The sequence below is a fragment of the Plutella xylostella genome, chromosome 23 (assembly GCF_932276165.1).
Source record: "Plutella xylostella chromosome 23, ilPluXylo3.1, whole genome shotgun sequence".
NCBI classification, from domain to species: Eukaryota; Metazoa; Arthropoda; class Insecta; order Lepidoptera; family Plutellidae; genus Plutella; species Plutella xylostella.
In genome coordinates, this window is record NC_064003.1 from 3,552,832 (window position 1) to 3,570,590 (window position 17,759).

At 38.3% G+C, this 17,759-nt stretch overlaps 2 protein-coding genes across 4 annotated transcripts in view; both read right to left on the bottom strand.

The window, feature by feature from the left end:
- Positions 1-17,759, bottom strand: part of LOC105383554 (max dimerization protein 1) — a 187,619-nt gene that overhangs the window by 71,708 nt on the left and 98,152 nt on the right. The window lies entirely within an intron of this gene.
- On the bottom strand, positions 8,874-13,329 carry LOC119693086. Its single transcript, XM_038115437.2, has 2 exons — positions 12,122-13,329; positions 8,874-9,009 (listed from the first exon to the last, which is right to left on the bottom strand). Exons 1-2 carry the CDS (start codon positions 13,097-13,099, stop codon positions 8,992-8,994), a joined length of 996 nt encoding a protein of 331 aa, XP_037971365.2. The 5' UTR covers positions 13,100-13,329; the 3' UTR covers positions 8,874-8,991.

Consider the following 17,759-nt stretch of genomic DNA (forward strand, 5'->3'; position numbering starts at 1 on the left):
CCCACCCGAGTTGGGACTGCAAGAGAAAATAAATGTAAAAACTATTGCTTCGCTTGCGGCGGCGGGGGCGGGGGCGGGGGTGCAGGCCCAATAAGATATCAGAGCGGGTAAGTTTGCCGACAAACAGCGCTTAGTTGTTTATGTAAACTTGTTTTATGTTGCAAACGTGCTAAATTCTCAGTAGGAACGCTTTGTGCAAATCGTAGGGGCGTTCCTGATTCGACACATTCCGTCACCGATGTGCATGCCAGTTGCATCATTGCTAGTGAATATATATAAAAAGAACGAAAATGAGACGTATAATTTGTTGGGAATGTGAGGTAAAATTTTGCACGTTCGTTGTACAGTTAACATATAGATATATACGGCAAAAAGGTTAACAATAAAAGGCGGTCGATACAGGCGCTCCCCGGCCGGTAGCCACCGCGCCGAGTCGAATATTTGCATTGTCGACTGCTCAAACACGATTCCACGCGACACAAACAGGGCCCACCGCCGCGGCACCACGGGTCTCCGCCCGCTCACATCTACCACTCTCCAACTAAATTGTGTATTTATTTATTTAGACTTGTCACAGTGCTAGTGTTGAATACATGGTCATTGTATAAGATTTGTAGGTATCTATTTTTTGAATTTAGTTTTTTGTAGTACTTTTGCCTCGCAACTAAATCACACAAAAGTTCACACCGCGCTAATAAAATATGCATGCTGTTGCCTAGAATAGAAACTGGTAACAACTAACTCGCTTCTAGCACGTTCCAAAAAGGCAATGCGGCTAGATTGCTCTGGGAATACAACTCGGCATAGACAATGCACCAAAAAGTATTCAACCTTTGTGAGTACACAGCTAATTGTTACTGGCCGTTTCCGAGGAGAAAAAAAGTTTCCGTCGACGACGCAGCTCGCATGCAAATTCTAAATACGAAATCCCGCGGCATGCGGGCCGCGCTCCTCGTACAATGTTGTTTACAAAAACGAATCGCTTTGAAGTTTCAATGCCGTTCCGTAGTTTATTGCTCTGCAAATTAACCTATGAATGCACTTTGTTTAGCGCAAAAATATTACCGCTCTCGCAGTGGAGTGCATGAATTTTCTTTTTACTCGTTTGTGTTGCGCAATTTCACTAATTGGCTGCTTTATTTTTATGTTTGCATTCAGCTTTAAACGAGGAAGCAGATTAAGGCTTTGCAAAACTGACGTGACTTCCAAATTGCATATAAACAACATTTTTATTAGTATACGGCTCTGCATACTATACTAAATCAAAAACATTATTCGAGTAGTGTTGAACATTTTCACCCGAAGTCTAACAAAAGACGGCCAGTCTACATCACATCACCCTTTCACGAAAACCATCCAATTTTCATGACTACCTGGTAACAAAAAAACCAAGTTCACGGAGCATTCATAGGGGTCACGTGATGCGTTGAATTGCCGTTATATTCTCACCTCTGCATCGCAGGAGTTAAGGTCTGTGCACAGCTGACAGGCGTCTTATACAGTTCGTACTTCGTACCTAAGTACCAGTAGTCTCGAGCTAGGTACTTGCGAGCATCAAGTGTGTGTGAGGGTGCTTTGAGCCCTAGGGCTTCGCTGATGTCCCCAGGACCTAGGTACTCACATATTGTGAGGATAGCTTACTTTTTGTACCTACGCGCTACTCTTGATGCTGAAATGTCATATTTTAGGGGTTAAAAGTGAGGGGTGATACTGCTTTATGTTCTTGGTATCTAATGTTTAAACAGCTCCTGACAAGTTCATACGGTGATCAGGTTTTTATTGCATTTATGCGTTTTAAGCGTTTATAAATATACGTCGATTATACTTAGGTAGGTATAGATAGGTATACAATATAGAATGTAACTGAACAATATTTCAAATTTTCAAAATATTTCATGCACGACATTATCTGGTTATTTTACGGCTTCATAATGGTTTCAGTTTTCAGGATGACAGCTTGTACAATGTACACCCTGTATAATTTAGATCACTTAGATTAGATTAATGAAATCTTTGTTCAGCTAAGTTTCAAGCATGCTGCTTAACTAACCCATCGCCGGCGACACAAGATAAATTATTTACCAACTTTGGGACCAACGAACATTCATCGCTTGCCACCCCAAATCGCTACTAACTTCACACACACACACACTAACACACACAAATACATATGAAGTATAACTTAACACTGGTAGTAATTGCACTAGACGTGAGCAAATCATAATAGACTTTATCATCAGCGGGGTACGGTTGAATATGTCGTGCGTTAGCGTCCCTCTGTTTAATGGCCCATAAGGGTTTCATTACAGGCCCCGTTTCTTAAAGCCGAAATTTTCATGTGGCGCATGATTTTAGTTGTTGACAAACGGTGAATATGTAGGTAGTTTTGAAATGTTTTGCCGGGTCGGTTCAGTTAAATTTGCGGCACCAATAAATAAATAAATAAATAAATAAATATGTGGGGACATCTCACACACGGCCATCCGACCCCAAGCTAGGCAGAACCTGTGTTATGGGTGTCGGACAGCTGATATATCTACACAAATACATAGATAGATAGATACTAAATATAAATATCAACACCCAAGACCCGAGTACAAATATCTGTCTTTAAACAAGTATCTGCCCCAGCCGGGAATCGAACCCGGGACCTTCGGCTCAGTAGTCAGGGTCACTAACCACTACGCCATTCGGTCGTCTACCAATACACTCAATAAGTATAAATGAACACCTTGTACAGCGCTATGGTGTGGTGTAGTCTACCTGCCATAGCACCAAGCTGAGCTAGCCATTTCGCACCGAGAGGCAACATTCATGCTATTTTTTTTTACTTATTTTTTATTACTTTTTAACCTTTTCTTGTAAATGTATGTGTTGTTTCTGTGTGTGTTAGAAATAAATAAATTTTCTTTCTCTTTCGTCTTTCCTTGTCAGAATGAAGCTAGGTTACAGTTGGAATAGCTATTCTGAACACACTTTCTCTTGGTCATTTCAAAACGGTTACACCGGTTACAGGTATTAATGTGGTACCTATACAATGTAATTTTTAACGTTAACAGGCAAGGTGTCAATCGTATTTGCATTAATTTCTCCTTATGATCGAAAACTATTACCTACATACCAATAATTTCGTACATCTCATTATTATCTCAACCTCCAAAATATTAGAAACAAATGGCTTCGAAAACAGTGATAACTTTTTCAAGTAATGATTATCAAACAGCATGCAATTCCAGGCCGTACTCCCGTCTAATACTGGCGATAATCGCTTGCCTAATGCCGGTCCGCTGCCGGCCGTTTGGCTAACGGTGCAGAACTCATTACGTAGGGATACATTTACTGTCAATTATAATGGATGATGTTCAATCGAGCGATTTCGGGGGCTTCGGCCGAGCCTCGTTCACGCTACTTGTACCAGTGTACTCGCCTGCTGGACAACCAACACGCTATTTCTTGACCAGAGCAATGTGCCGCCTGAAAAAAATGGCGTACAAAAAAGGTGGCCTGTTCCAATCAATGGGCGATAGAAAGCTGATGATTATGATAGAGATAGAATCTATGATAGAGAGTTGGTAAGAACCCCTCATCTTGGACTAGGATTATATTTAATATCGGTCTTCTCAGGTAGACAAGCGTTTGCCAATATTGACCGAAATAAAATACATTAGTAGGTACTGTCGTATACATATAAGTACGGAATATGGAAATATAAATAAGTAAGTATTGTATTTCAAGCTATTTTTATTACGAAATTAGCTACCTTGAAGTGAACGAAGCATGTGGAAATAGGAATACAATTTTGGATGCGGTTTAGAGTATCCAATATTGTTTTTTATTCGATTCTAATGTAAATAATTAAAGTACATAATTATATGTTTAGATCCGAAAATTACACCATTATAATCCATTTCACATGAATTATCACCCAGATTATATTATTCGTTCAAAAACTGAGTAAATTAGATGAGCTTGTTGTGAAATATGTCATTTCAATTTTGTAGCTAACTATTTGACAGTCCCGTGACGGATAGCCCCCGGGCCTATGATGGACCCGGGTCAAAGCTTTCATCCCTAGGGAGACAACAACTTAAACTCTCCAAACGGGGGTGAGATTTCATCATTTATTGAGACAAATCGATTTCGTAACGCAATTCAGTCCTACTTGGGCCTATCTGCATAAATTTACTTATAACACAATTTGCAATATTCACGTGGGGTGCCGTATATTTTTTTGGAATATTTTAACGGCGAACGGATCAGAATTCAATTTAAGCGAACGATCAAGGGTTTTTGAATTATTCCATACAAATAACGTTACATTGAGATTAAAATTAAATATCTCTGAAGAGAGCGGACTTCTGATATCTCTGAATATCATGACACGTAGGTATACATGCATGGTAGTTAGCTCTTATATATGTACCTATGTAGGTAGATAAAAATACGTTCTGTTTCTATGGCTATAATAAAACGGTGGGCGATGATTAATTACATAAATAGGTCATTTAAGTAGCTGCAATAGGTATAACATTGTATTTGAAGTAAATGTTATTTACTTTAACATAAGCATCTAATCTTTCAGACTCCAACAAAACAACTCTCAAACAAATAGCATAACAGTTACATCGGAATCAAAAACGTTGATCGTTTATTTAAAAGCCATCAGTGGGGCTTAGCACTCTTTCGAAAGGGTTTGCTATCAATAATAATTACAAGGTGGATGGGGGAGAGTGATGTGATTACGAGTTACCCGCGGGTAGCCGGTTCATTCCCGACCGACGCTTCACATCTCAACTCTAAAGCTAATGAGGTAAGTCCGAAGAAAGGGAATCTAACTGAATATTTCTCCTATGATGAGAATAAGCTTCCTATAATAAGTAAATAAATAATAATTACAAGAGCTATTCTTGAGATTGCTATGCATGCTTTATATCTCCGATCGATTTCTTTAAATGAGTATTGCGTTAAACTAGAAACACTGATGACTCTTCTGTCGGTGTCTATGCTACTTAATAGGTATACTTTGACAGGAAACCAGTTTATATTTCAAATCACTTACAAAGGGATAGCTGCCGCAGTCATCTACTTCAACCATAATATGTCAGATATTTACCTGAAAAGAAAAAGAATAGTCATAAGTACAAAGATTAATAGTCATAAATACAAGAAATAAATTTTGCCTATCCTTTTTACTTTGCTTGCCTTTTGTAATTATTAGTTTAGTATGTTTTGGTGTAGGTATTTAGTTCGTTTTTAATGTTTTATGTACTTTTAATTATTATTATTATATACTGTGTGTGTTTTTATATGGATCTTGATACCCGAAATTAGTGTTGCCCAAATTCAGTCTTGGTCTTGCAGTCTTGGTCTTGTTCTTGCGTTTTTGCAAGACCAAGACCAAGAACAAGACCGCGTATTTTTAGCAAGACCAAGACTGACCGTGCAAGACTTGAGCAAGAACAAGACATAGCCTGCAAGACTCTTGCGTCTTGCAGAGCGCTATTTCACTGAGTAGTTAGGTGTAACAGTTCGGTGTATAGGTAAGTACGCTTAGGAATTCTATGAGATGCAAAAAACTGTATAAAAGAAAATGAAAAACTGGACCTATGCGCATTACGACTAATACCATAAACATAGCGAATAAAAAAATATCTATTAAAATCAAAAAGTAAACTTTAATAAATAGTAATAGACTAATAGGTAATTGCAAGACTTGCAAGACTCTTGCTGCAAGACCAAGACCAAGACCAAGACTGGGAGCGCAAGACCAAGACCAAGACCAAGACCAGGTGTATTGGCGCAAGACCAAGACCAAGACCAAGACCAGGTGTATTGGCGCAAGACCAAGACCAAGACTGGCTAAGTCTCGTCTTGTTCTTGCATTTGGGCAACACTACCCGAAATATAGAAATATGATTGTAATTATAATATTATATTTATTATTATAAGACGTGACAGGAACGGCCCTCTTAAAGGCGAGAGTCGAAAATGATCGTCGGAATGACTCGCGAATACGCGCCATTTGTTTGAAAGTGAAATACCGATTTACTGAATGTTTACCCGGACAACTTCACCAGAACTCTACATAAGTAGGTAGGTATAACTATATTATACTTGAGGATAACTCCAATATTACGTAATTTGAGAAGCAATGAACGCGAAGATATTTTTCAGTGAAAGTGTCATCATCAGTCTTTAATCGTCTACTGCTGGACACAGGCATCTCCCAAGGTGCGGAGGATGCGATCTATAGCTTTCCGCATCCAACCATTACCACCTAACCGAAGGGTATCCTACACTACGTTCATCCAGCATATACCGTTTCTAAGGTCAGTCAGGGGCGTCCAACTCTACGATCTGCTGTCCGTGGTTTCCACATTTTCCGGGATAGAACGGTCCATCGCTCAGTTACATTGTGAAGAACAGAAAAACTTGTAGGTAATACTGTGAAAGTTAAAATTACCTATACTATTGAAGAAAGATACATGATTTCCCGTCCCATCCGCCCAAACGTGTCTTAAACAATCAATTTAAACTAATTTAGCAATAATTAACTTTCGCTTTCGCAATGACTTAATGACACCACCTCCAACTTCATCATCACCATAAAAATTCACAGTTAAAAAGGAGTGAATTTCCATCACAAAAGTTATGACTTTCACACCCCGGCGCTCAAGGGTGGAACCCTTTCTGTCGACTCACGCTGACTGAAGTGGGCAAAGTGTTTAGTAGAGTGATTGCTTCGAGTCCTACAAGCTGTCGCGTCGGCGGCCATTCGCAACAGTTGCTGATAGATTCAAGAGGCCGTGGCTACATTTGACCAAAAGGCTATGGGCCGGAGAGAGGTTCAGGTCCATAATGTTAATTATATTGCTATGCTAAAGGTTCGACTCCCAACCAGGCCAAATATTTGTTAAAAGACATTTGATAAAAGGTATTTGTACTCGGGTCTTGGGTGTTAATATGCATATTATTATGTTGATAGATCAACTGTCTGATATACCGATATTACAGGATCAGCCGTCGTCGGATGGTCGTATCCCACCATAAATATGATAAAAATGCACTATTAATCGTATATACCTAGGCATTAGACTGATAACAACCGACTCAGTTAATTTCAATTTCACTCTATTCAGTGAGTTCTAAAGAAAGCGCCCGTCATGTCATATGGGGATTTCCTGCGGGTCGTTGAACTCTGCAAGTAATCCCGTAATTGTTTGCAGAGGGCCCCATTCACGACGGGGATCACAGTGAAAGCCTTCACTTCATGCCGACTACAAATCAGAATATCATAGTCAATCTAATATTATAAGCTTTTGGGTATAAACGCTCCAATTTTCCACTATCACTATATAGGTAATTTATTCTTAATAAATATTAAGTATAACAAGAATAATTGCAAACAGGAGTTACTCTGGAATAATAAGCGTTTACAGGAAAGGTAAATGTTTTAAAACCAATTACAGTGTATCCGATGCATAGCTGAGTATTCTAAATAACTGCTGCAAACAAATAAAAATGCTGCCGGTTGCATGATCTCCGGGAAATCCAATCCAGCGTATATCACAAAGGAAGCGGGGAAAATATTCAGTTTGCAATCGTAGAGTTTCCAGGAAATATATAATATCATGCAGCTGAGCTGTCCAGATCACCTCGCTGTAGTTGTTAACCTGGATCTTGTTTATAATATTCTATTTGTGAAAGATCATTGAGTATATTGGATAATAATTATAACGTAGAAACTCATTCTGACTAATGCCCAGTTTCTCACTTCGGTAAATATAACTACTTATATACTCATCTAAATATAACCTGTTCATAAGTCTTTGTAAGTAAATAGTAGAGCCCGATTTTTGGTATATCTCTACTCAGGTATTGTAAAGAGTACGTCAATGAAACACGAGTGCTGAGCTTGTACTGGTTTTTATTAATCATCATGCATACCCACATCTAATACAATATCCGACATCCCCCTTCTTATAAAAAAAATGTAACACAGTAGGTAATTAGGTATACATGCATAGATATTAATTTCATAACAAATTTCATAAAAAACGAATTCATGTACATATCAACATAGACAAACAGTAGGTACAATGATAAGTTTATTTTGTAAAGAGCAATTTCACAACAATTTTATCTTGAATATAAAGTGGTTGTAAGTTTATAATATATTAGGTATATAAAGGCAGTAAGTTTATACTTACCCAAATTGATTTAGATAGAACATAGTTACTATTCATAATACATGCAATTAAAATCATTAAAACAAAACAAAAACATAAATACCTACCTACTCATTGAGTTGTGTATTGTAAATTTGTAACTCAATGTTACCTATACCAGCTCATTTCATAAGGTTATCATGACAGAAAACTATGTAAATAGAACCGTAAGTACCGGAGCAAAATTTGTTAGGTATGTTATGGTTACAAACTTGCCTTGTGGAAAGGTAGGTACTTTATATAAACATTGACAATCCATATAATAAGCCTAAGTAAGGTGTCATTGAATGAATTATAATCATAAAAAAAAACAGCTACCTAGTTTTTGTGTACAAACTCATGCGATTTTTATAACAAATAACAAACAAAATAACTAGTAGATTTTAACGTACATATAACTAAATAAGAATGTAATGCAAACAATTTGATCAGGTATTATAACATAATATCAATTATTTTATAAATATACTCATTTGAATTAAATTGAATCATCATCATCACATTTCATTAAGTAAGTAAAATTATACTTTTGTGCTTAGGTATAATATTAAACATCAGCAATTATATCATAAATTATCATATCATTCAAAAAATTTATTAATTAATAAGTAAGTAAGTACTTATTCAATTATTACATTGTAAGTAATGCTTGAATTTAACATATTATAAGAATATAAAATAAAATAAAAATTCATTCCACTTATAGTTAGTTGATAATATTCGTGATGTCCTATCCTATCGTGCCGCAGAGAAGCCGTAGCGCTCAGGAGGTCTCACCGCCCTGCCATAACGGGTTATGTGAGGATCAGCTGTTACATTAGGTACATGAGGTGGCTGAAGCGGGACACCGGGGCGGGGGGGGCTGCGCGGGCGCGGGGACCCGCCACTCTCAGGCGGTGCTTGTTGACGCTGCGTCATCGTTACTATATCGTCATAGGGGTAGCTATTGTTATCATTATACGTACGCGATAAGCAACGGTTTGAATCTTCTATTAAATGTCTACGATTTCTCACTATAACGCGACCTGACTGCATTTGTATTGCGTATGATCGTATTCCTTTTATACTTAAGACCACACCATTTTGCCACTTATTATTTAACCATGCTTTTACCTTTTGACCTACTTTCAATATGGATAAATCCCTAGCACTTTTGTCATAGTAATTCTTCTCTTTAATCTTACGACTTTGTAACTTTGAGCAAACGTTCTTATGTATTTTAGGTTGCAACAATGAAGGTGAGCATGGAACGATACTTCTAAGTTTTCTATTATTAAGTAATTCGGAAGGTGATGGCAACGAATTATCAATTGGTGTGTTTAAATACTCTAGGAGTGCCAAGCGGAAATCCGAGTTATCATAACTAGTCTTCTTTAACATGTTTTTCACTGTCTGAATAGTTCTTTCTACCTGACCATTGGATTGTGGATACCTAGGAGATGACATCACATGTTGAAAGTTCCATTCGGTAGAAAATTTCCTAAAATGCTCGCTATTAAATTCCGGGCCGCCGTCTGTCATGAGAATATCCGGTATCCCGGTTCTACTCAATATAATTTTCAGCTGATCGACAACGGACTGTGACGTCATCGACTGGATGTTGATAACTTCTACGAACTTACTATAATAGTCAACAACCAAAAGATATGTTTGATCACGGAAGTGAAATAAATCCGCTGCTACTTTAGACCAAGCCCTATTCGGAATCTCGTGTTGTAACAATGTCTCTTTTACGTTTGCTTTTCTATAGGTAAGACATGCCTGGCAGTTAGATATCATATCTTCTATCTGAGAACTTATGTTAGGCCAATACATAATTTCGCGCGCTCTCAATTTGCATTTTTCTACACCTAAATGGCCTATATGTACTTTTCGCAACATCTCCTGCCTCATACATTTAGGTATAATAATGCGAGTACCTTTCCAGACTAACCCGTATTGAAAAGTTAATTCGTCCCTAACACACCAGTAACACCTAATTAGGTCATCAACCTCATTTTTATGTGTAGGCCATCCGTTTCTAATAACGGTTTTTAATAATTGTAACTCACTGTCATTTTGCGTATATTTTTGTATTTGTAAAAAATGGGAATCAGTGAGAGGATTATGGATGGCCACCGAGCACACCTGCGCCTGCGCATCGAGGTGGTCGCGGGGCTCGAGGTCACGGTCAACACTGTTGCTATATGAATGGCAGGCGCGCGATAAGGCATCCGCTACATATAAATACCTACCTGGCTTATATACAAGAGTGAATGTATATGGCTGTAACCTCATAAGCATTCTCTGCAGACGAGGAGGTGCGTTTACAATAGGCTTGTTTATTATGCTAATGAGTGGTTTATGATCTGTTTCTATAGTGATATCCGTACGACCATATATATATATGTATAGAACTTTTCACACGCAAACACACAAGCAAATAATTCCTTTTCGATCTGCGCGTAGGCCTGTTCCGTTTTATTTAGGGACTTTGACGCATAACAAACAGGTAACCCCTCCTGCAGTAGACATGCCCCGAGGCCGTTCTTACTAGCATCTACTGATAACGTGACTGGTTTATCTAAACTATAGTATTGCAATACAGGCGGGCTCGACAAACTCTGTTTTATAGCTTTGAAACTAGCCGCGTGCCTGTCCGTCCAGTGCCACTCAATATCTTTTTTGAGCAACTCTCTTAAGATTGAGGTTTTATCAGACAGATGTGGAATGAAACTGCCTACGTATGTCACCAGGCCTAGGAAACGCTCCAAGTCCTTGACGTTTTTCGGTTCCGGCATGTTCCTTATTGCCAATGTGTGTGTATCATCTGGTAATATACCATGCTGACTAATTTTATGACCTAAATATGTAATTTCATTCAATCCTATCTTACACTTTTCTCTATTAAGCTTTATATTTATTTTTCGGCATCTTTGTAGCACTTGGTGTAGACGTTCGTCGTGCTCCTTCCTATCTTTACCGTATATGAGCAGGTCGTCGACGAACTGACATACTCCTTCAATATCCTCAAAATGTTGTAGCAAAGTTTTGTGAAAAACTTCAGATGCCGATGATATACCAAATGGTAATCTTAAGAATTTGTATCGTCCGAACGCCGTATTGAAAGTACAAAGGTCTGTGCTATCTTCATGTAATTTATACTGCCAGAAACTCTTTTTTGCATCTAACGTACTAAATACTTTAGCGCCCGACAATTTAGCTGTTATTTCGTCGAGAGTTGGCAATTTAAAGTGCTCACGCCGTATGGCTTTATTCAGATCTTGCGGGTCTAGACATATCCTGAAGTCTCCGTCAGCTTTTTTAGCTAATGTCATGCTACTAACCCAATCTGTTGGTCCTTCTACTTTGGCTATGATACCTTGACTAACCATTTCTGACAATTTATCTTTGACTTTATCTTTTAATGCTATTGGTAACTTTCTCGGAGCATGTACTACTGGATTCACGTTTTCTTTAAGTTGTATTTTGTGACATCCCGGCAAACAACCTAATCCTTCAAACACGTCCGAGTATGCATCCAAAATTTCAGTATTTCCTGAGTTTTTTGAAATAGATAATATTCTTTTAACTAAGTTTAGTTCCTCACATGAACTTCTACCTATAATTGGGGGGGAATCGACATCTGCTATGATGAATTTGATTATATAAGTGTTTTCTTTATGAACTACCTTAATGTTGCATTTACCTACAACTTTGATGGTATTTCCTGAATATCCACGTAATTTTATAGTAGTTTCCGTTAGCTCACTCTCTGAAATGCCAATTTCTTTTAAAAAACGTATAGGTAATATATTGACATCAGCCCCGGTGTCCAACTTAAACCCTATTGCATAGCCATTTACTAATAAAGTTGTACACCAATCATTATTAGAGTTTACATTATGTATTACCTGATCACTGGATTCACCATCAATAGCGTAAACTTGTCGTCTACACATCTTAGCATAATGATTGTAACGGTTACAATTGTTACACTGCACACCATAGGCTGGGCACTTATATAGCTCATGATTTATACCGCACTTTGAGCATACACTTTGCACTTTATTTGCACTAGAACCTTGGTAGGGCGGGGCGGCGGCAGCAGGCGGCCCAGGGCGCCCCTGAGCACGAGCGCGCCCGCGGCCGCGCCCGCGCCCTCGCCTGCGACGGTCACGCGCGTCCCGCGTGCCGGAGGCGTGCTGCGCCTGCGCTGCTCCACACCGACAGCGCCCCGACTGCACCCAGCTGACTGATCCTTCGCCCGATCCCGGCTGCTCCGAGCAATCTCCATTGTGATGATTTACCTCGTGGACGTGATGACTCGACCTCTCAGTCTTGATACTGCCGGCCTGAACACGTGACAGCTCAGCCAACCGACATATATCGAGGGCTCTGCTCAGTGTTAGATCCGGTTCTCGTAATAATCGTTCTCGTAATGCACCATCATTAATTCCGCAGATTAGGCGATCTTTAACAAGCTCGTCGCATAGATCTTTGAAATTACACGTCGCCGCCATTTTATTCAATTCATAGACGTATTGTTCCGTTGACTCGAAATCTTTTTGCTCACGGGTGAAGAATTTGTGTCTTTCCACTGTAGTATTCTTTTTAGGTAAAAAGAATTCATCAAATTGAGATAAGACATCGCTCAATGACTCGCTTTTCTTCTTAAATTGTTCGTAAACTTCGCGACACTTTGGACCGATGACGTGTAACAGTATATTAATTTGGACCGTTACAGTCTTTTTTGATAGTTCACAAGCTTCAAAATAAACCAAAAATGATTTTTTCCAGTCTTCCCACGATTTGCACAGATTTCCTGACGTTACACTCGTTAAATTATTATCAAATTGAAAGGCCGATGGCGGCTTTAATACGGCCTCCATTTTTATTTATTATAAATTTACTTTTTATTACACTTTTATATTTTTATAATTTCTATATTAACGGCACTTTTGTTTATTTGTTTCTTCTTCGTATTTTAAATTTGTTACGTTAAATTTTGATTCCGTACCGGCTGCGCCATGTAAAGAGTACGTCAATGAAACACGAGTGCTGAGCTTGTACTGGTTTTTATTAATCATCATGCATACCCACATCTAATACAATATCCGACAGGTATCTCCATAATGTAGCAGTGATCGTTGACATATCCAGTACAAGCGCACTCAACAACTGTCAACACGGTGTTTTTTAATTTATTAATCGCTCTGGAGCATGACGCGCTGTGCCCCGCGCATTGGGCCCTGTGCCGCGCTCCACCTTAAGAAAAATGAAATCACGGGGCGCTGCCACGGTTACTATATGTACAGGGTGTTGCAATAACGGTATACTACTTTGACTTTTTACTATATAGAATGATTTTATTATCGCCAATTTAGAAATTCTGATTTAATTTTCGGGCTTTGATATTATACCTTGCTGCACATGTAGGTTTCGGCTTAGTATACCCTTTTTACAACATCCTGTATAATAAGATATACGATAAGTTCAAACCATACAGATATGTTCAGAGTGTCCTATTTGAACTTCACAAGTCATCGTGCGAGCACATTAAATTTTGTATGTTTATATCTTATCGCATGACTAAAAACGCATCGCGGCATCTTACGATCGCTGCCAATTAGAACGACGACGCATATCTCTTTGCAAAACGCACCGAATGCATGATAGCTTGCGATATTTTGTTTTTGCCTTGGTAGAGTAACCCGCCAGTGTGTGGAGCTCTTCAGATGTGCATTAACTATTCAGCGGGGGTAGACGGCGCGACGCCCGGTGCAAGGTTTATTATTCATCGTGCCTGTTTATCATGCGGGTGACACCGGTGCAATTGGTGGTCGGTGGCCGCCTCGACTTGGCCAGTTGACCCCTAGTTGATTACGAGTAATGAGCAAAGATTGATACTGTTATGGAATTAGTAATTAAGTTTAATTATTTAGTAACGAGTAATAGATAGATAGATAGATAGAATACACTTTATTTGTACACCAAAACAAAATAATACAATTAACAAAATGTAACTTAATTAGGGTACAAAAGGCGGTCTTATCACTAAAAGCGATCTCTGCCAGACAACCTTTGGATGGAGGGAAACAGAGATTAAGATTGGGTGCAGTGTACATGTTAAATAGGAATATATAGTAATACTGTTATGGATTTATAGTAATTAAGAGGTTGGGTTATTTATTAAAACGGGTCCTTGAAAAGATGAAAGTAAACATGTTCAAGATATGGAACTTCTGTGATTTTTATCTTGAAATTTAAATGTGGTAATTTTTTTTTTAAATTCATTACGTTCCCATTTTATTAAACTAACAAACGCAATATAAAAACTTTGTCTTATCCTACTTCTTCGAATTACCCAACAGCGAAGCCCAACGGGGACACAACCCGAAATACTATCCGTACAAATGTGGGTCACAGACTCTACGCCACTCAAAACATCTCAACTGCATCGCTTGCCTCGTCACTGTAGTCTTTGCTCCCATTGCGTAAGACTCACAATTGTGTGGGCTTGCATGTTGATTGTGACGTTAATTTATGCGCGGGACTGAAGGCTGGGTAGTACGGGTACAAACCACAAGTGTTTGATACTTGTGCGTGTCACCTGTTTCGCATTGCACTGTATTGTATTGTGTAGTGAACTTTTTGCGCAATAGGGGTGGGTTTGTGTGGCTCCCGGTCTGGACTAATCTTCAAAGAGGTCTGGTGGTCTCTGTAGATTGTATCTTCGTAATGATTACCTCTATAGTTGATTGTATCTTCCATAAGATGATAGTTGATAAATGGGATCACTGTTAGTTATGCCATAAGCATGTGCGTTCATATTTATTAACAGAATAAACAATCCGTTTAGCAGTAATCAAATACCTACGCTTTTTAAATAACTTTTTATAATACTAAAAATTATTTTAACAATTCCAATTTCAAAATGTAATACAGTTAAATGAAGAAGACGCGACGAAATGGCCCGCAGTGCTATTCAACGATAAAACTCCCTTCCAATTCAATAAATCGACGACGCCAAGAAAAATACACCAAATTGACTGACATTTCGGCCGATAAATTTTTCAGCGCCATACAACTTTCCGAAGAGAAAATGTTAAGTCATGCAGTCATTCATAATTCATAAGGAGGTTCCTGTATTAGGTATGGTATACCGTCGCGCGCGGGTCCGTTCGCTTTTTGACACAAATGATACGTTTGGCCGCTGCCCAAGACGAGCTTCAATCCAATCTAGCTCTCAGCTTGTTTATTAGCGGAGCTTTGGAAAGTTACTTTTATTGAACTTTGTATTGGTCTACTTAGGTAGGTAATATACATTGTGTAGGTCGGTTTCGATACTCAGTAGCAAAAATCAGTTGATATGACATGTAGTTGTCATTTAGACACAAAAGTGTAGTTTAGTATAAAATATGTAAGTAACGTGAAACGTTTCAATATGTAAGTAATTTTCACGGATTTCTTTAACTTCGCTACGGCACAATTATCCCAAAAGAATTCCGAGCTTTTTTTACGCTTAAGAACACAAAATAACGATTATGAAACTTACAAAAGCCAGAAGAACTTGAGCGTTCAATTTCCATCTGAAAGTTTGTTCATCCCGGGGATAAGACGAGATTAATGAAAAAATAACAAGACGAAACACTTACTTCTTAGAGCATCAATGTCAAACAGACAGAACGACTTATTTTATAAGTTTACGTTCAACTTTTTCTTCTGCTTGGCATGTGTTAAGTTATCAGTCTTTCTCCTAACATTTTTTTCTATCAAATATTAATAGATCGGAAAATACGGTTTTTAGGTATACCGTATACCCCTATGGTTGTACTGTACATGTTATGAAAGCTTGTTGTTTTATTTAAAGTCTTCATGAATTCAAGCGTGTGTTTAAATGTTTCGTCATTGGATTTAATACATACATGACTTATTTTTTGTGATACATACCTCTGATAAACTATGGCTAAAACACTCGGGGTAACATTACCTACGACCCAAAAAACGAACTACGAAAATCGGTTCACCAATTTGGGAGCTACGCTACGACAGACAGTTACACACACACCTCTTTTTCGTCGGCGGTAAAAAACTAAGTAACCCACTCACATCATTCATTCCTCTGTCGTATTACTGTCTGTATTCCACCACGGGTTGCTTCATAAGCCGGGGCATGCATGAGATAGACATCGGCACGTGCAGTCGTTACCGCGGGACGTGTCGGGAGTCGAACTGGTGACCGCCGCGACGGCAATCACTGGCTGTGAGGGCATGCGAGCTATTTATGGTAAAGATAGATAGAGTTTTCTTTATTGGTACACCAAGAAATAATTATCAATTTTACGTGATATTATTAGGGTACAAAAGGTAGCCTTATCGCTTATAGAGATTTCTTCCAGACAACCTTTGGACGAGTGCACTAAAAGAGACACAAACATGGCACAGTGTATTTACTAAAAGGAATATAGGTAAAGATGAATAGGAGGTATGTAGGCGGCGACACTATGTAATGTATAGGAAGCATAAATAAAATTTATTGCTGTCAGTTTTCAAGTAGGAAATAATATTTTTAAGCTAGGCTTACAAGTGGAGCCGTCTAAAACTTAAATTTCCTCCCTCACTTTGAATACTAATTACATTGTAAACAGAGCGACTACTGTAAATAGGTAACTTTACTGAGGACAATCGTAGAGCATTAGACGTTTTGAGTTGATATTTGTAACGATAGCTGACATAAATAAGGGTGTTTTTATAAAGGAATTAAATATATTTATAATTAAATTATGTATGAAAGTATTCATAGCTATAACCAACGCTGAAGTAAATCATAAAGTTTCATGATGCCGCTAAACCGCAGGCTAATCTTACATAACACCAGTACATAAAAAAGGTTCAAAGTCTTGCATAGATAACTATCGCCCTATCTCCAAACTAAACATATTAAGTAAATTATTAGAGAAAGTGGTTTACAATAGTATCTATCCTACACTAACAAGAGCAATCTCAGAACGGCAACATGGCTTCATGAAAAATCGCTCAACTACATCTAATTTAACTTCTTTTACAGACTTTGTATTGAACGGTATGGAGAAAGGAGGACAGGTTGATGTGGTTTACACAGATTTTGAAAAAGCATTCGATCGTGTAGACCACATCATCCTCCTTGCAAAGTTACAGGCACTCGGAATCAGAGGAAACCTGTTCAGATGGGTTCAGTCCTACTTGTCCAATCGGTCGCAGGCTGTTGTACTGGGTGGCTTCAAATCTGACTTTATCAGCATCCCATCCGGTGTTCCCCAAGGATCCCACCTCGGCCCTCTGTTCTATAACGTCTATATTCATGATATTAACAGCTGTTTTCAAAATTCTCATCATCTTTTATATGCTGACGACAAAAAAGTTTACATGAAAATCCGTTCCATAGAAGATTGCATACTACTCCAAAATGACCTTACCAACTTACAAACTTATTATGACAGAAACAATATTGCCATAAGCATTGGTAAATGCCAATGTATTAGTTTTACGCGTAAACATAAACCTATCTCA